The following is an 18,914-nucleotide window of genomic DNA, read 5'->3' as shown; positions in this document are numbered from 1 at the left end:
ATTTTGTTTTTAATTTTAATTTTTTTTAATATGAAAAAATGTAAATTTATTATATTATCCTTATTTAATTAATAATTTCAATTCTTAATGTTTAAATTAACCAATGACATTTTATGGTATTTTGAATGTTTCACCGTTCTCTACCTTTTGCTTTATATATATAGATTAATATAAAATGCTCATATATTGTTTTTAAATAAAAATAATATATAATATAACAATATTTCATTTTTTTGTTGTTGGAACAATATTTCTTATTAAAAAATATATATTGGTCTTATTTTTAAGAGGCACAATTAAACTCTTTTTTTGCCCTAGTTAGAAAGGAGAAGGGTGTTTTGTCAAGTATCGTGAGGTTCGAAACCAGAGATATTAAGACCCTTTTTTTTCCACTAGGCTAGATACCCAAATATAATTTCCCTTCCTTAATTCTAAAATGAAAAAAAATAAAAAATCATTCATGATAAAAACTTCCTACGGAAAATAATTGAAAACGTCGGATCGACCCGATTTTAACCCGAGAGTGAAATAGAGACGTTGAAAATGCAGTAGGGTTTGAGAGAGAGAGATGAAGGCGGTGGCGGGTATGGTGGTTTCCAATAAGATGCAGAAGTCGGTGGTGGTGGCGGTGGACAGGCTGTTCCATCACAAACTCTACAACCGATACGTGAAGAGGACCTCCAAATTCATGGCCCACGAAGAGCAGAATCATTGCAACATCGGTGACCGAGTATGTCCTTTCTCTTTCTTGTTCTCTCTGTTTCTTATTCAACAATAATTTAATTTCCTCATAAGCATATTACTTGATCAGGTCCGATTGGAGCCATCGAGGCCTTTGAGCAAGCGCAAGCATTGGGTTGTTGCCGAAATCATCACGAAAGCACGCATTTATGAGCCTATTTACCATTACCACCTTCACCTTATTCTACTTCTTAAGGCTTCCTCTTCAACTGCTATTATTATTCCACAATAAGTGACATTAGCTCCTCCTTTTTCTTTATTTTCTTCCTTATATATTTCATAGCTTAGTTAGTCCTAATGTAATCGTATCAGATTCATTAATTTAGCCATAAAATCTAACAATTGTGATGCCCGTTTTCCAAATCCTGATTTTTTTGTTATAAGCAGATTCCAACTCATTATTAATTTAGGCAACAAATTGATGTTTTGGCTGTAAATCTAAAATTAGTTAAGGATGCAATTCTTTTGCAAACCTCCTGAAAGATATAATAAGTTTGGTGCATTAATACTGTGTGTGCATTTCTTCTCAGAGCTAGAGCTAGATGCAATTTTTAAGTTATAAAAAATCATTGCTTCTCAAAGCTATTGGTTCAAATGCTATCTCTACTAGTCTTTGCACTTTATCTATTTGTCTTGTTTTGCATTTTTTTCTGGTTTAGTTCTCTTATCGTTGACTGCTAAAGTTGCTAGAAAATGTAACTGAACATGACATAAGCCAAGCATATGCGAGGAGAATATGAAAGCTTTCCAGCATGTAGAATCGTGATTTCACTTTCTTCTGGCAGGTGAAGCTTTTGTGTAGAGCATCTGAGAGGCCGACATGACCAGGTTTAGCCAAAGCAAGTTCTTTTAATTTCTCGAATATTTTGTTTGTATGGGTATGTACCTTTACTCTAAAACCTAATTATGAGGAATTTATATCTCCAATTCTGCACTGAATTTTCCCACTCGATACTTTTGATAAATTCTATATATATCAATGCTTCATTAAGTAAGGCATTGAGCTTTGTATTCTTCAGGAGATGCTTGGTTGATTTCTAGAAAATTTATATACATTTGTATATATTTATGTATGTATGTGTTTGTATATATCAGTGTATGTATATGTATGCATTTATGTATGTATCTTCTCCTTTAGAAAGAGGCTTAAACATAACAAGTGCATTGATTCGTGTCTTGCCAACTGCGGTTCTATGCATTTGGGAACTTCATGTCTATACCATGCTCACCCACGTGACGGTATCTCTGCTGCCACGTGCAACTTGTGACATCACGCCACAACCATGTCAGTTCCACCTGCTCACTGGAGACATGCTCTTAATTTTGGACCCTGTTCGCATCCCCATTCACATCCATTATCTTCCTTCATAAATGATCTCCTACAGTAGTTCTTTCCAGATCCTACTCTTCCGCTATCTTGAGAGTTTCTCTTGGTGAGTCTCCTTACCCATGGATTTGGGGACAACATCTACTTCCAAAAAGGTCCGGCGAGAGAGAACCCCAGGACGCTATAAGGGCGTTCGAATGAGGGCTTGGGGTAAGTGGGTTTCTGAAATCAGGCTTCCAAAGTCGGGAGACAGGATATGGTTGGGCTCTTATGATGCCCCAGACAAGGCAGCTCGGGCCCATGATGCTGCTGCGTATTGCATTCATGGTGAACGTGCAGAGTTCAATTTTCCAAAGAATAGAAGGCCAGTGTTCTCTAAGGGCTCGACAGTTTCCTTGTCCAAGAAGGATATACAGACTATTGCAACAGATTTTTCTTCAGCTGATGTATCAGAGTCTACTCCAGTGTCGTCTACAATGACAACCCAGGTTCCGTCTGATAAACCAGCTTCTCCAAATTTACTGGTTTCTAAGGGTATGGCAAGTGCATATGAAGTGGATAGTGGTTCATTTGCCCCAAGTTGCGCTACTGGAGAAGCTGTTGCTTCACTAGAAAATATACAATTGGATGATTTCCTCATGCTAGATACAGATTGGATAGCTGATTTTTATTAGGTATTTATGTGCATTTATATATGTATATCCAGTTATGTAGGCCAGTCGACAGACGTTGTCATTAATGTGATTATACTATAAAACTAGGACTTGGGAAATTCAACACGTGCGACATCCTCCAAAGAAGACAACCGTCTTCTTGTTTATCTCCTCATTGGTGTGTCTTGTGCAAAGTGTGTGAGGAAAGTGCGGATCACTTGTTCTTGCATTGTTCCTACTCTATAAGGCTGTGGTGGCTCTTGTTGAAGGAAACTGAGGCTGTCTGGGTTATTCCTAAAGGCTGTTTCGAGCTCCTTAGTTTTCAGTTTGTAGTCTAGGAAAAGGGAACCAAGCTTCAACCTTAAGGGGCTGTTTGGTGCAGTCTATGTTTTGGAATATTTGGCTGGAACGAATTAGAAGAACTTTTGAAGCTTATGATGGTGTGGACATGGACGCTCTGTGGCTTAGAGTGAAATTCTGGGCAGCATTGTGGGCTTCGGTAACTTTGGGGTTTTGGGACCATCCTTATCCTATTATTATGAGGGATCTTGTAGCTGTTGTGAAGTGATCTGCCTTTAGTGTTGGGTTTCTGGATTTTCTCGGGGAACTTGTTTCGTTTCTTTGTTTTTGCATGGGTTTGGTATTTTTGTTCCTTTTTTTGGCTCTGTTCGTGTTGGTTGTGGTGTGAGGATTTCTCATCCTCTTCTTTGTATATTCTACGTTGCTATTAAAAAAAAAGTATGCTTTGACACTAAATTACTAATTGTTTGGATTTGCTAGACATGTGCCTTTTCACCCTGAAATACTCGGGGTTTGTTGCATGTTTTTAGGAAGCACTTATAAGTGATTTTGCCAAAATTGTTTTTGTTGGAAGCAAGTTGAAATTTTAATTAAAAGTTTTAAGTGCTGTCGGAAAAAAGAACACTTGGAATTGCTTCCTGAAGATTTTCCATAAAACACTTTTAGTGCTTTTATAATACATAAGCACTTTTTCTGTCAAATGCTTTTGAACTCCCTTAAGTCTCTAAAAGCACTACTAAACATGCCCCAAAATTTAGCTGAAAAACGAGTAACGTTGGAGATGCTTGTCCAATCTAGATAAACCGTTTACTTTCCACCCTTTTATGGCATGTTTACGTACTTGGAATAAGTATAGGAATCATTTTAATTACTGATTTAGTTTGCTAGAAGCATGAAACTATTTGTTTGATAAACGGAATCTGATAACACTGGTTTTGGACTCTTGCATTAAGCGCTGGTTTACCAATAGAGGACTTGTATGACCGTATAAATGGAGATTAACAAGAGATTTTCTCCGCCTAAGGAAGTTCTGGTTGGTTCTGAATTACAAATATCCTGCTTTTTGTTCGTTGGTCCTTGCTTGGGCAGGAGTGAGTGGATTATAATGCAGAGGCTGGTCGTCCACTCTTCTGTTTTGTGTTGGATGCGTTGCAGAGTGTGGATATAATTCCTTTTTGCTACTTGTGCTTCCTGGCTGGAGTCTACAAGCCTTTTCAAAGTGCAAAGAACCATTGACTTAACACTTGAGGGTGAGTGTGGTCGTTGCTGAGTACTATGCTACAAGCCTTGTCATTATCTGGCTAAACTCGGCTGAATCCATAGCATTTCCTTAATCTTTGTATTCTCATGACTCTCCTCACCTCTTCCACCCCAAGCCAGTTGCCAGTTTCAGCATGAACCATGCTCAGTAAGGTATAGTTGGCAGCATTCCCAGGCTCCGTTGTAACAAGCTGATGTGCGAAAGATTCTGCTTTCTCTAATCTTCCATGAACCTTGCACGCTGTAACCAACGAACTCCAGATTTTAGTACTTGGTTTCATGGGCATTGATCTAACAAGCTCATAAGCATCTTCAAGCTTCCCTAATCTTCCAAGAAGATTAATATAGCAAGCATAATGCTCCACGCTTAATTGTATTTTATTGCCTTCTATCATACGCTTAAAGATCTTATTTCCCTCTTCCTCGAGGCCAGCATGGTTGCAAGCAGATAAAACAGAGAGGAAAGTGACTGCATCAGGCTCTATCCCTCTCTCTTGCATCTCATCAAGGAGTTGCAAAGCTTTCTTACAATGACCATGAAGGCCATAACTGCCAATCATTGTGCTCCACGAAACAGAATCTTTCCTTGGCATCTCCTTGAAAATTTGATGTGCATCCTTGATACAACCACACTTTGCATACATATTGATAAGTGCATTGCCAATGAAAATGTCAAAACTTAACCCAGATTTCAAGACATAGCTGTGGACTCCACATCCAAGGTTTAGTGAAGATAGAGAGGTGCAGGCAGAAATGATTGCCAACAGAGTTACAGAGTTTGGTTCAATTCCTTCAGCTCGCATCTGGCTAAAGAGTTTCAGAGCTTTTGCGTTATTGCCACATTGAGAATAGCTCCCAATAATCAGACTCCACACCACAACGTCTTTAACAGGTACCCTTTCGAAAATTAGCTTGGCAGGACGCAAAGCTTTCCCGTGTTTGCAATACATGTGTATGAGGGCTGCTGAGCAATGATGATCTGAATCAAACCCATTACGAAAAGTATATGCATGAATCGCTTTCCCATGTTCTATAAGTCCCAATTCGGCACAAGCCGGTAAAATGACAAGCACCGTCACTCTGTTTGGTTTCAATCCTTCAACCTGCATTGCCCGGAAGCATTCCATTGCCATGTCATAACTGTGATTAGCAATGCATCCCGAAATCAAGGCAGTCCAAGAAACTTCATTTTTAACTTCCATTTGATTAAAAACATGTAAAGCCATCAACGAGTCATGACACCTCATATACAAATCTACCAGAGCCGTTGACAAGAACACCGACTCCTTAATCGTTCCATCAACAATGACGAGTCCGTGAATCTCTCTGCCCAGTCTCAACTCTCTTGTCCTTGCGCAAACTGATACGATGCTGGCAATCAACTCCGCTTTTGGTATAAAACCATGAAGATACATTTGCTTAAGCACTTTTAGCCCCTCTTCGAGATGCCCATTTTGTACATAACAATTTATCAAGGAATTCCACGTGATGGTGTCTCTTTCAGGCATTTCATCAAACACCTGACGTGCAGCTTCAACAATTGTAAATTTCGCATACATAGAAATGAGAGAATTGGATACAACTGGGTCGGAGTCACAGCCTGACTTGAGAGACAAGCAGTGAAGTTGAAGCCCAAAGTGATGGGACATTGCATAGGAGCATGCTTTGATGATGGAAGGGAGAATAAAGGAGTTTGCATGGAGGCCAAAGGGATGGAGCTCTTGTTTGTATAGTCGAAGGATTTGGTCATATAATCCTTTGACAACCAAGTCTTTGATTTTAAAATTAAGGGCTGAAATTGTAAGTGCGGGGCTTAGACTTGAGGTGAACCGCCTGATCACATGATAATGCATGATGGATAGTCTTTGATTTTCTGGACATATTATTGACTGCTATGGTAACCATTAGGTTTCTGCATTAATAGTCAGCGGGCATATAAACATTATATGCTAAGATGCAATGAGTTTAACAACATGGTTGCTTGCTTTAGGTGGTGACGAAATGCTTACTTAGGCTTATGAATTGTTTTAGGTTTTGTTGTCTTTTTTAGCTTGGTGTTTTGACTGTCCTCTAATGAAGTTTTCTATTTTGATAATATAAAAAATAATGCAATTAAAATAGATTTTTAATTTTTATCTAATGAAGTATTTTGCGCTTAATTCTATTATATATAAAAATAATTTTTATATAAGCTGCATTGGGGAAGGGGAAAAGCAAACTTATAATCCAATACATGAGTAAATACTATTAACTACTTGAGCTATAAGCTTCTCGCGTGCACAACTGAAGACATGAATATTGGCATTACATTTTGAAGCCTTTTATTAATTAAAAAGCCCAGCTTGGAAGAATGCACCGAAATCCAGAAGGGGAAGTAGGCTGCTCCCGGGCGGGGCAACATGATTTTGATAAAATTGATGTGGATGGTGGGGATGATGGCCACACCTCAGCTCTTCTCCCAGTCTTCCTCACTGCTTTTACAATCATTTTGCGATCCATAAATCCCAATACCGTGATCTTGTTGGATATCACATCTATTTCAACGCATCTTACTCCTGTGAAATTCATATAATTCAAATTAACCATGCATGCATACATACAGGATACATTATACATATGTTATGTATATATCATCAATGTCATGCACGTGTACCTTTGATTCTGCACAAGGCTTTGCGAACCGCCTTCTCACAGTCCCTGCAGTGTAGACGAACCTTTAACTCTACAACCTGAGTGTATCAACTGGGATCAATATTAACAGTACCATACATTACATAGAAATAAACACAAACTAAATTGAAGTGACTGAATGGACAGAGAGACATATAAAAACCTCCATAAATTATGAACACCAAGGCAGAGAGAGCAAAAACAGATCAATATCAAGTAACCAACCGTATGCCCGCCCGCGCTTTTGAGTTCGATGGATGATGAGTTGCTACTAAACAAATAGCTAGCAGAGCAGCGTGAGCTAAATGATTGCTAAATTTCATAATGATTACTAATTATAACAATCATGTACAGCAGCATGTGCGTGTGGGTGTGGCCATTCTTCCAAGAAAAAGAAAAACCGAAAAAACAAAAAGTACGTATTTTTTATCCAGAAGAAATTATTCAATGTCGATTGCATCATTACCTGGATATTGTGTGTAAGCGTCTATTATAAGCTTTCATAATCACATTGTGTTGTCTTGTTATAAAATTTGAGGTAAATTATTATGTTTATGTTGTCAAACTATGAATTATTATGGTGTTCTCTTGCCGAACAAATATTTATATTAAGAAAGCAAGACCACGCAAATGAATGATTAGAGTGTTGATAGCCACATTTTGGTCCTTTAATTTGCAAAATGGTTGTGGTGGTCCTTAAACTTCACTTTCGTTAGCAACCGAAGTCTTGTCGTCTCTTATGTTAGTTTCTTCATTAAATTTAGGGGTTAATGAGTATTTTTATGTTGGTTTTAGTTCCCATCATTCTAAAACTAGGGTTGGCATTTTAGACCGACCAAGCCAAATTGGACCAGACCGAATTGGCCGGTTCGACTCTTTTCCCTATTTTCTTGACACCAATGCCCGAATCAAATCAAACCGTTAGATTACGGTTGGGGAACGACTCCTGTATGCTTAAATCATCGGTTTTCGGTAAACTGACCGAAACCTAAAATATACATTAATCCTGGAGTTGGGGAGAGTCGACCCTTGACCTCCAAGGCTAAGAGGGGGTGTATCCAATTCAAACTTTTAATGACTTTTATAGAGTTTAAAAGTCCGAAGTTATTCAATTTAGATTTTTAAAGAGTTTATAAAAGTTTAGTGGTATTCAATTGTGACTTTTAAAAAGTAGTTAAAAGTATTTAAAAGTTTTGTGGTATCCAGTTGTGACTTTTAAAAGTCTTTAAAAGGGTTTAGGGTTTAGTTACTTTTTTTTAATAAATAGTACAGTCGCACAACTATACTGGGGTCTTGTTTTTCTTAATTTTTTTAAAAATAAATAGTATGGCCGCACAACTATACTTTTTAAATATAATATATTTAAAGAGTATAGCTGCGTGGCTATATCGTAGTGTTTTTTTTTTAAATTTAAATTTTTTTTAAAATAATATATTTAATCGGGTCCCTTTTTCTTAATTTTTTTTCTTAATAAATAGTATCGTTGCGATGCTATACTCTTTAAATATATACTTGGATTCTTTTTTTATAATTTTTTTTCCCCAGATTTTCGTTTTTCAATAAGAGCAATAAGAGTAGTTTAGAGCTTATCCACTACTATTAGGCCATTACTCGAGTATCTATTATCCCCTTTTGATTTTTTTTAATTTTTAAGAGTTATTACCCGTATAAAGAATTTAGCATTTTTCCGTTTAATACTCGTATTATACACATACGTATGTGTTTTTCAATAATACTTCCGTTTTCGACACACGTCTTAAAGACTCAGTAAAATACACGTTTAAAAAAAAAAAAAGCAAACATACAATACACGTATTGTACATGTATGTATGTATTTTTCATGTTTAATATACGTATGTTTTTACAAAATTTTCAATAATACACACAAAATTCACGTATTATACACATAATTTTCACATATTATTAAATTTAAATAATTAAATAAAATATATTAAAATATTATATAGTGGGGGAACTTTTCAGTTGTAACTTGCCAAAATTTTGCCGAATAAAATACGTACGTATTTTACTCGTATTTTTCCCGTTCTATATTTTACCAACTATGAAAGAATTTGAGAGGGTAAAATTATTTCTTACTTGTTGGAAGAAAAATGCAAGATGTTGATTTTTGCAATCTCTTTGCGAACTAGAACAACAATTTCATCCAAAGTTTTATGGGTATGGTAGTAAGAGAGTGGTAGTATTCTTTGTCTAAAGTGTTGTTTGAAAAGTGAAGCAATTATCAAGACCACTCCAACTCAACACGCAATTATCTATGACAAATAATGTGTGCAGTTACATAATTTAGTAGCACTAGAGAGAACGAGGTAGATCAAAGCCAAACATTCCCACGAAAAAAAGAAGAAGAAAAAAAATGAACTCTCATATTGATTTACTGTGAAATTTCTCTCTTTTCAATATTTGCTTTGCATATGTTGAAACTAGCAAATTAATAACTATAAAGTATAAACTAATGGAAGTAGGCCACAAAATTTCAAAATGGCTAGGGCACCATTCTTTGCAAACTCTCAAACTAAAAAGCTTATGTTTTGCTTTTAGTGTAACCTCTCTTTGTTAACTGTGTTTCCCGAGTATAAGGGTACTTGCAATACACTTATAGTGGGACCTAAGAAGGGCAAAGTAAAAGTTTATCAGCCTAATGATTTTCAAAATCACACAAATTTCGAGTAAAAATACCCTTGTATACCATGAGTCCTAAAACTCTAACAGCCAACGTTATTTCCAAAGGAACTGTCAAGGGCAGATCAGGTTGAGGAATGATGCTTTTCATCATGTTAGTTTTTACTGTTGAAATGTTAATAAATAGTATAGCCGCGCAGAGTAGGATAAAAGAGTGGAGAGCGGGTAGGGAAGCCGCTTGGGTTGGTGTTGCTGGGAAGAGTTAGGATTTGGGTAAGGTTTTTGTTTTATAAATTTTTAATTAATTTATTTAAAAAGCATAGAGAAGAAAGATTTTTTTAATTGTTAATTTTTCCATATATATACATATATATATATATATATATAATTAAACAAGTAATTACTTTATTTTATTATATATTTAATTCAATTTAAACAAAAGAGTGGGCCATTTACATGACACATCATCACTTGTTGTAAAAAGACTAAAATACCCATGACACGTCATTTGACAGGACCAACCCCGAATTCCTCGGAATCCGGGGCGAATCCTATAATATTTCCGATATCAACTGATGTCGGGCCCACTTACTAACGTCATAACCTCTTTTCCGAATTAGGGAAAAGAGGAACGAGACTTTCTGCTGAAATTTCGGCAGAGTCTCTCATGAAAAAGGGATTTTTCAACCTGTTAAAACACAATAATATAGTCCCAACAGCAGCATGAACAAGGTAATAACATGCAATTTACATAATAGGCCTCTAGCCTTACATTCAACCCTAACAAGGCGATAACAGAGTATGTTTGTGCTAAAACTAGACAGGTAGTAAATAGACCAACTTAAAGATGAGGTGAATGTTGAAGGTGAGGACCCTCGGTATGTGAAAGCATTCGGTAAGCAGGTAAACATGCATACGGAAGACAAATGTACGTGGTTCGCCCGAATAATGGACTACGTCCACAGAGAAGTATGTTCTCATTACGATAACGTGAGTATACATTGCACATAGGTTTAGACTCAAGGAGAAGAGGAAGAATACCGAAGGCCGAAGGCAGATGCCGAAGGCTGAGGATCTGGTATGATCTGTGGGTTTTTAAGTGGGCTCATGGGTAAGCCCATGAGGCCCCAGTAGCCTGCCCAAACTCCCCATTCTTTCTCCCTCTTCTTGAAGGAGAGGGATCTTCTTTTATAAGTGAGGAAGAGTCCCCTCTTCTTGTGTTTTGTCGATGTGGGACTTCCTTCCCTTTGCTTGCATTGGCTTGGGAATGCTTGGCCAGATATGGTACAAACAGAGTATATCTACGAAATTCAGTTACAAACGAGAATGAAGTTCAATGGAATAGAAATAAGTAGAAGTTTGCCCGACACAAGCTTGGGCTCGGAAGTTCACAACTTGGTACAACCGCTCGGTTCAAGACTATCTACTGCCTAGTGGACGCAAAACAGAAAACGTGTGAGTGGACAAAAACAAAGTTCCGTTATATTTGAAAACAACATATAATAACCCCACCGTTTGGAAATCGATGCAAAAAACATGCATTCAAAACCAACATAGATATACAACATAGATATATATATATATATATATATATATTTAAGTCAAAACCAAGGTGAAATCCATATCTCATAAAGATATACTAGCCGTCTAACCGGGGGACTGGGCTTACCATCACGTACAACATAATCCTTAATACTCATACATCTGTGACAAGTCCTACGCACGCATACTAACCCCGCTAAGGGTCTACGAAACACCTCGTCAAGGCTGCCCAGGTTCCGACTTATCCAAGTATCCCAACAGTTTCCAAGTATCCAATTCCAATATTCCAAATCCGAGGAGGTACGTAGGGTGGTGCTAATAGCACTCAAAACTAATATAAACCATAACCCAAATCTCATTCCATAATCTCATTCCAACAATCCCATGTACCCAAATCACATTTCCAAGTATAGATAATCACTCTCAAAAATAGCATATATCTATTCAAAATAATCACAATCCGCAAATATTCGAATATACTTCAAATACTTATGCATATTTTTCCATGCTTGAAAATAATGATTATAGTTTAAAACAAAGTCTACTCACAGATAATCCCACGCTGTTTGACCCTGAGAGGGTCCCGCCTATTGCGTACATTGGGTCGGAGTACCTATTTAAGAACACAATGGCTAGATTAAAATAAAATATTTTGAACGAGACTTTAAAATAAATTCCTATGTTTCCCGGGATTCAAAGTGTGTGAACGACGAACGAGAAGTTCCTAAGGTCCAACTACATGTTTTAAATGATGGAATAACCTCGGGAGACACTCGGTCAACCGAGTGGTCAAACTTTTCAAATTTGGTCAACCAAACCCGCAGGGCCCATGACCTTCGATTTCATATCTAAAAGTTCCAATAGTTCAACAAGGTTTATTATACATCTCCTATAAGTTTGGTCTGAATCGAACAGTCGGATCGCTCGCGATCGCACGACGGTTACTATTTTACGTAATCTTTGAATCATTGAATAGAAGCATCCGAGATTTCGATTCACGATCCACGAATTCCCACACGATTCTAGAGATACCTTGATCAACATATATGGAAATTGAGTTAATCCAATGGTATGAACATATCGAACCCGGATAACGTCTAATATGTGTAAATCAGATCGATAGTCAAACGATAACCAAATTCAAATTCGAGCATACCGTCGTGCTCGGGACGACATGAGGATCATTTTAGGACCAAATGGACCACCCAAACTTGGCCCATGCACCGCCACACGCGGTGGTAGCGCGTGGGTGGCTTGAGAAAATTCTAGCAACCTGAAAATTCTCAAATCACCCAACAATACCTAAACCTACGTGATTAGGACAACGAGTGGAGCAACTTTTGTTCTTGGACCATGGCCAAAAAGTGACTGAAACTTACCAGAATCTCGAGCCGAAAACTGGCCAAACTTTGGATTGTAAATCAAGTTTCAAAACTCAAAAATCAATCATAATCAACCCAACCATCAGCTAGAGCACATTGAAAGGGTGAGAAAGCATACCTAGATCGACAAAAATGGTGACCGGAATCGTCCGAACGAACGCCGGAAGTTTTGGATAAAAACCAGTCGATTTTTGCGACTTTGACGGCGGTAAAGGCAGCTGCTACGGCGGGGGAGGGGCGGGATGGAGAGAGGGAAGTGACCCGGTCATTTTGAGACTGGTCCCGATGCAAGTGGTGGCCGAATATGGCGGTGGTGGCCCAAAATAATGGTGGCTAAACAGTGTGGGGGGTTTGTTCATGAGAGAGAGAGAGAGAGAGAGAGAGAGAGAGAGAGAAATCTAATTTTTAAAAGGGAGATTCACTATTATACCCAATATAGGAGTCTAAATTAGAAAAAAAAAAAAAAAAAAAAAAACCCCCTTATATGAGATGGACTTTAGAAACATATCTAAAGCCCATCTACAACATAACAAATTTTTTTTAAACTTATTTTAAATTACAAAACTGCCATTGATTTCTTAAAACAAAACTAACCCCAAAACCTCATAAAAAGTCCAAAACACTTAATAGGACATCAAAGTAATTTTATAATCAAAATTAAATTCAATAGGGCCAACTGTTATTTTTTGGATGTTTTTTGGATTTCTTTATAGAAATTAAATGGTGTAGAGTTTATCTATAATATTAGTGCTAAGAATGGGTATATGACTAAATATCTCTTTTTAAAAACCCAACTTCGAAATATTTATAATTGTGTCATTGCACTTCCGTTGATTGTAACTTTTTCGTTATAGCTCCGATTTAAGCTCACTACGTGTCTACAAACTCGTATCGATGCGATCTACGTCATGGTGTCAGTCAATTCCCCAAAATCTTACCTGATTAAAAAGTGACTAAAATAACCCTATCCCCGAGGGCAAAATTGTAATTTCATAATTTAATTCATTAATTAATTAAAACGAATAATTAAAATTGGGTCGGGGTGTCACATCATCAAAATTGACAGAGTTATTAATGGAGATAACAGTAGGGGTAAAGTGGAACACAAAATCACGGTCAAGGGGGTTAAATGGGTCACTTTAACTTTAGGGGGGTAAAGTAAGATTTGACCGAAATTTCAAGGAGCACTACAGTAAATAAGCATTTTATATATATAGAATAGACGAACCTCTTGGGGAGAGCTTTCCTTAACCCACGCCTGGCTCGGAGAGGTGACACTCCCGCCACCTTTTTCTTCCTAAAAAAAAATGTAATAAAATCCTAACATAATAGACGATATGACTTCTTTTACTAACCACCTTAACCATTTTGGAAATTGAAGTACCAAAATGAGAATCGTGTCAAAGTTCAGGGACTATTGCACCTATAAATTATACTCCAAAACTTTAAATAGTGGGTTAGCCCAAGCCAAGTGTCCTGATCGTATGGGTGGATCTGGTTTGCAATATGTGACCCATGGTACAAACTCACATGGCTGGTCCTGAGATTTTGAGGGCTCTATGCAAAACTTAAATTGGAGCCCTCACATAATCTAATATGAAAATACTAAAAAAAAAATTCGCCATACTTAATGTCGTAAAATAATTTTTATAACTAAAATTCATCATCAATTAGCATGTAATAACAATCTCAAAATCAAAGTCATAAATTTTTTTAATGTTTTCATTTGATAAAGTTAAATATTAGTACGTTGGGTAAAAAAAATAAGGGGCCGTTCGATATTGTTTTCACAGCCCCATTTTCGTTTTCCGATTTCAATTTTCACAGAACACCCATTCGGTGCAGTGTTTTCCCAAAACACTAAATCTGTTTTCTGAAAACAAATCCAACCTCATGTACAAAAAATGAAAACGAAAAGAAGTCGTTTTTAGTGTTTTCTTTTTCATTATTTTTTGAAGACATGGGAATGCATCCCATCAACTACTCCAACTCTCTCTCTTGACAACTGAGAAAACCACCACCAGGGACAACACCCATCTTTTCCAACCCTAAATCACACAAATATGCAAATTCAAAAAAAAAACTGAGAGAGGAAGAAGAAGAGAAAGAATCAGAGAGAGAGGAAGAAGAAGAACCACCACATACCCAACTCAACCACCATCACCACCCAATCGAACCACCACAACCACTAATTAGTGGAACCAGAGAGAAAGAGCGAAAGATGGGTGGGTTGATGGGATTCATGTCATGGAAGGAAGGAGCAGTGGGTGCAGAAGAAACAAGGAAGAAACAGGCCTGGGAAGGAAAGGAAGAAGAAAAGAGGAAGAAAGAAAGAAAAGGAGAAAAAGAAGAAAAAATAAAGGAGATAATATTGTTTTAGGGCCTTTAAAAAGTATCAGAATTTTTTTTGTAGAACAGAAATTAACAAAAATAACTCATATATTATTATTCTCAAATTGTATTATGGGACACGTTTTCACTGTTTTTATTTTATGAATTTGTTTTTCAATTAATCTACCATACACATATTTTCGAATTCTGAAAATGCAAATTCGTTTTCTCGTTTTCATCCTCTGAAAACATTCTCAGAAAACATTCTCCGAAAATGTTACTAGACAGCCCCTAAGAGTTCAAGAGAAAGAAGAAGGCATGATTTTTTTGTTTTGAATGGAAGAAAGTACTTTGTTTTGTTTGGGCCGCCCCTGCAAACTCATAACCAAAGCTGCGTTGGCCGAGTAGCCTTTGGGCCTTGGGCATCAAAATATAGTTAGAATAAGAGCAATATTTTTTTTTGGTTAACAAGGGACCAAAGAGAACATTTGAGCAAGGTGAACAACAAACCCCATCAATGTCGTAAAGCAAAGATAGATGCGTCTCATGCAAGTTAGAGAAGAGATGACTAAAACACAAGGCCTAGGATACATACTAAGCAGTTAGTGTCATGTCGTATTGATAATGTGTAGATAGATATTATTATCAAATAATAACAACAGATGCTATCGATACATTATTGACAATATCGATAGAGATGGACGTCTTTACAGAAAGTTTTTGACCAACTGAGACCCAAGTGTTTACGACTCAAATTCAACATGCCATTCAATTCTCTAGGACGGTCAGAATTGATAGTAGTAAATGGTCATCAGTTATTGGATGAAGATTTCACATAAATTTCTCCCAGTTGGTGATGGAGAGCTAGACAAAACCATTCCCAGACGTACAACTTTAATTGGTGCTATGAACCACCTGCTCATACGCCCTCATGCACAAAGCGCCTACTTTCTGTTGCCAATCTTTACAATTTGCAATACCCTTAACGTAACTTGGGTGATTATTATATTGTTTTTCTACACTGTTATATATCTCTTCAGCTAATTCCACACCCCATGCATCCTTGAGATCCCGCACTTCTCATTTAATTAATTTGCATTGGTGGGGTTGTTATTAGATACTGATTTTCAGTGGCGATAGAAAATACATACATGTTCCATTCTCCAGCGGATTATATAACATAGCTATTTTCTTGAATATCATTGCAGAAAAGTAGTATAAACAATAAGAAAGTTCCAATGGCAAGAGAGCAGGAGCAATTTTCAGCAGAGATTGAAAACCGGGGCTCTGAGAATTTCGGTCCCAATGGTGGATCTTTCTTTGTGTCTGTAAAGGTACGGCAACACTTGCCGGATTTTCTTGGTTCAGTTAATCTGAAATATGTGAAGCTTGGTTATAGTTATCTCATCAGCCATAGGCTCTACTTCTTGATTGTACCGGTTCTCATAGTGCTCTGCAGTGCTGAAATAGGAAAGCTGAAAGATCTCTTTCCAAATCCAAAATGTGAACTTACAGATGCTCTCTTTATATTGGGATTATTGGGATTCATTCTATATATTTTTCTTGACTTGGCACCTCGCTCTACTTATTTAGTTGATTTTGCTTGTTATCGTCCACCAGATGAACTAAAGGTAATTCAATTTACATATATGCTATTACTATACTAGCTATATAGCTACACTAGTACATAATTTCTATATTTTGATCTTCAATACTAATAACTAATCTTGAAGTTTTTTCTGGTTTTTCATTTAATTTTCTGTATGTACGGGGCACCAAATTAAAGATCTCAAAGGAGGAATTCATTGAATTAGCAAGAAATTCAGGCAACTTCAATGATGCTGCCATAGATTTTCATAAACGAGTTCTCAAGAGTTCTGGCATAGGCCAAGAGACGTACATGCCCCGAGTAGTGTTTCGCCCTGATTACACAATAAGTCTAAAAGATGGAAGAGAAGAGGCAGCTATGGTGATGTTTGGGGCCATAAATGACCTTTTCAGAGCCACCAAAATCCGGCCAAAGGACATTAGAATCCTAGTGGTGAACTGTGGAGTTCTGAATACCACTCCATCGCTGTCATCAATGGTAATAAACCATTTTAAGCTGAGGCCTAACATTCAGAGCTTCAACCTCGGTGGAATGGGTTGTGCTGCAGGAATCATAGCCATTGATCTGGCAAAAGACCTTTTGAATGCTTATCCTGGCACATATGCACTGGTAGTGAGCACCGAGGCCGTGTGCTACACATGGTACAAAGGCAACGACTTGGACATGCTGCTTTCTAATTGCTTCTTTCGGATGGGGGCTGCAGCCATGTTGCTCTCTAGCTCCCGTCTCGACAGGTGGCGTGCCAAGTATGAACTCAAGCAGGTACATACCTACTACTTGCTTATAATTTTCTTTCGTTAAACTAATAATCTTATATAATGTGGGGAATATATATAATGCAGCTGGTTCGAACTCACAAAGGCATGGATGAGAGAAGCTTCGAAAGCATACATTTAAAGGAAGATGCAAAAGGAACACAAGGCGTGTCAGTGAGCAAAGATGTGGTTGAGGTTGGTGGGCATGCACTCAAGGCCAACATCACCACCCTTGGCCCCCTAGTTCTCCCCGTCTCCGAACAATTCCATTTCCTCACCAATTTGCTCTTCAGGAAGAAGAAAACTAATTACAAGCCATACATCCCTGACTATAAGCTCGCCTTCGAGCATGTGTGTGTATTAGCAACAAGCAACAAGGTGCTCGATGAAATACAGAAGAACCTGGAGCTTACAGAGGAGTACATGGAGGCATCCAGGAAAACCTTGGAGCGATTTGGAAACACTTCAAGTAGTAGCGTTTGGTATGAACTCGCTTATTTAGAGGCAACTTCCAAGATCAAGAGGGGTGATCGGGTTTGGCAACTAGCTTTCGGCTCAGGGTTCAAGTGTAACAGCGTCGTTTGGAAAGCTCTTAACAATGTTGGGAGGCCTAAGCAGAATCCATGGCTTGATGAGGACAAAGATGAGTGTTTGTAGTTGTTTGGAGAAGTAGACTTGATAACTTGCAATTGTTTATTAGCTCAAGTTTTCACACTCATTGTCCCATCATCCAAACAAAGTTTAGGGCGCATATATAAGGCTTTGGTATTTAGTAAATTACAATATCCCTCATACGTACCCTCAACTCAATCCTTCATCAGAATTTATTTTTTTTAAACCCATCCTCACCCCATCATCTTCTTAATCATTCAAAACGAATGCACCCTTTTATTTTTTATTCAACAACATGGTCTATGATATTTAAACTTAGGATCTCCTCCAATAAAATGGAGACTGAATGTCACTAAACCAAATGACAATTTATCTAACTATTTCTTAATTAGGGAGTGACGATTCAAACTTAGGACTATTTCAATAATATTATATCATTAGACCAACTAGTTGATGTCATCATGAGTTTGTTTGTTTCGACTCATAAAGTTTTTTGTTCATTATGTGCATACTAGAACGAGCCCAAAGATATAATGCGGAAAATCTTCCATAAAAGCTAAATGTTAAAATCGGTGACAATTATGAAATATGTGGATGCTTGAATATATATTAGAATTAAAAACACAGGTTGTTAGGACTCAAGATCCTACATTGTAAAAATATGAGTTCAAGATCCTACATTGTAAAAATATATCATAGAGTGATTTAAGAGCTTATGGGCACCCTTACCTTACAAGCCGGTTTTTTAGGGGCAAGTTCTACCCATGAGTTCTTACCATTTGGATTAAGATGATATCAAGTCATTGAATATTGGTAGTTGAGACAAGCCACCTCAAAGAAAGGAAAGGGCTACCACCGGGGCAGTGTCTTTGGACAGGAATTATCGATTTGCTGGTAAGTCAGCGTCTTTCGCTTGATGAGTTGATGCGCACAAAAGAAGCTGCATCTAGTTGATATATATTAACTCTATAAAAAAAAGATCGGGCTTTTCAGCTTCCTCTGCTACAGCGGACACCCCGGTAGCAGGGTGCAGCGGTTTGTTGTGGTGTTGATGGACTTTTAGCAAACATAGCAAAACAAGATACGCATACA

At 37.4% G+C, this 18,914-nt stretch overlaps 5 protein-coding genes across 6 annotated transcripts; 3 read left to right on the top strand and 2 right to left on the bottom strand.

Annotated features, from left to right (window-relative positions):
- Positions 1-374: 374 nt before the first annotated feature.
- On the top strand, positions 375-1,661 carry LOC148297093 (uncharacterized). Of its 2 annotated transcripts, XM_088251210.1 has the most exons (3): positions 375-730; positions 812-973; positions 1,527-1,661. In XM_088251210.1, the coding sequence occupies exons 1-2, from the start codon at positions 569-571 to the stop codon at positions 971-973; spliced, it is 324 nt and encodes a 107-aa protein (XP_088107336.1). In that variant the 5' UTR covers positions 375-568; the 3' UTR covers positions 1,527-1,661. The 2 variants fall into 2 exon arrangements, with proteins under 2 accessions (XP_088107336.1, XP_088107115.1); XM_088250989.1 differs by having other exon boundaries at positions 379-730; positions 812-1,661.
- Positions 1,662-1,892: 231 nt separating this feature from the next.
- Positions 1,893-3,477, top strand: LOC110748566 (Integrase-type DNA-binding superfamily protein). Its single transcript, XM_021948532.2, has 2 exons — positions 1,893-2,742; positions 2,830-3,477. The coding sequence occupies exon 1, from the start codon at positions 2,191-2,193 to the stop codon at positions 2,740-2,742; it is 552 nt and encodes a 183-aa protein (XP_021804224.1). The 5' UTR covers positions 1,893-2,190; the 3' UTR covers positions 2,830-3,477.
- A 503-nt stretch (positions 3,478-3,980) lies between these two features.
- LOC110758915 (PPR superfamily protein) lies at positions 3,981-6,310 on the bottom strand. The gene has a single exon (XM_021960892.2). The coding sequence runs from the start codon at positions 6,132-6,134 to the stop codon at positions 4,323-4,325; it is 1,812 nt and encodes a 603-aa protein (XP_021816584.1). The 5' UTR covers positions 6,135-6,310; the 3' UTR covers positions 3,981-4,322.
- Positions 6,311-6,438: 128 nt separating this feature from the next.
- LOC110758854 (heavy metal-associated isoprenylated plant protein 28-like) lies at positions 6,439-7,221 on the bottom strand. Its single transcript, XM_021960787.2, has 3 exons — positions 7,115-7,221; positions 6,935-7,010; positions 6,439-6,836 (listed from the first exon to the last, which is right to left on the bottom strand). The coding sequence occupies exons 1-3, from the start codon at positions 7,118-7,120 to the stop codon at positions 6,610-6,612; spliced, it is 309 nt and encodes a 102-aa protein (XP_021816479.1). The 5' UTR covers positions 7,121-7,221; the 3' UTR covers positions 6,439-6,609.
- An 8,665-nt stretch (positions 7,222-15,886) lies between these two features.
- Positions 15,887-18,015, top strand: LOC110756495 (3-ketoacyl-CoA synthase 15). The gene is made up of 3 exons (XM_021957934.2): positions 15,887-16,477; positions 16,633-17,217; positions 17,298-18,015. Exons 1-3 carry the CDS (start codon positions 16,085-16,087, stop codon positions 17,865-17,867), a joined length of 1,548 nt encoding a protein of 515 aa, XP_021813626.1. The 5' UTR covers positions 15,887-16,084; the 3' UTR covers positions 17,868-18,015.
- The last annotated feature ends 899 nt before the right edge of the window (positions 18,016-18,914 follow it).

Source organism: Prunus avium, chromosome 1 (assembly GCF_965620075.1).
Source record: "Prunus avium chromosome 1, drPruAviu1.hap1.1, whole genome shotgun sequence".
NCBI classification, from domain to species: Eukaryota; Viridiplantae; Streptophyta; class Magnoliopsida; order Rosales; family Rosaceae; genus Prunus; species Prunus avium.
The sequence above is the reverse complement of the archived record's forward strand: the minus strand, read 5'-3'. Positions and strand labels throughout refer to the sequence as shown.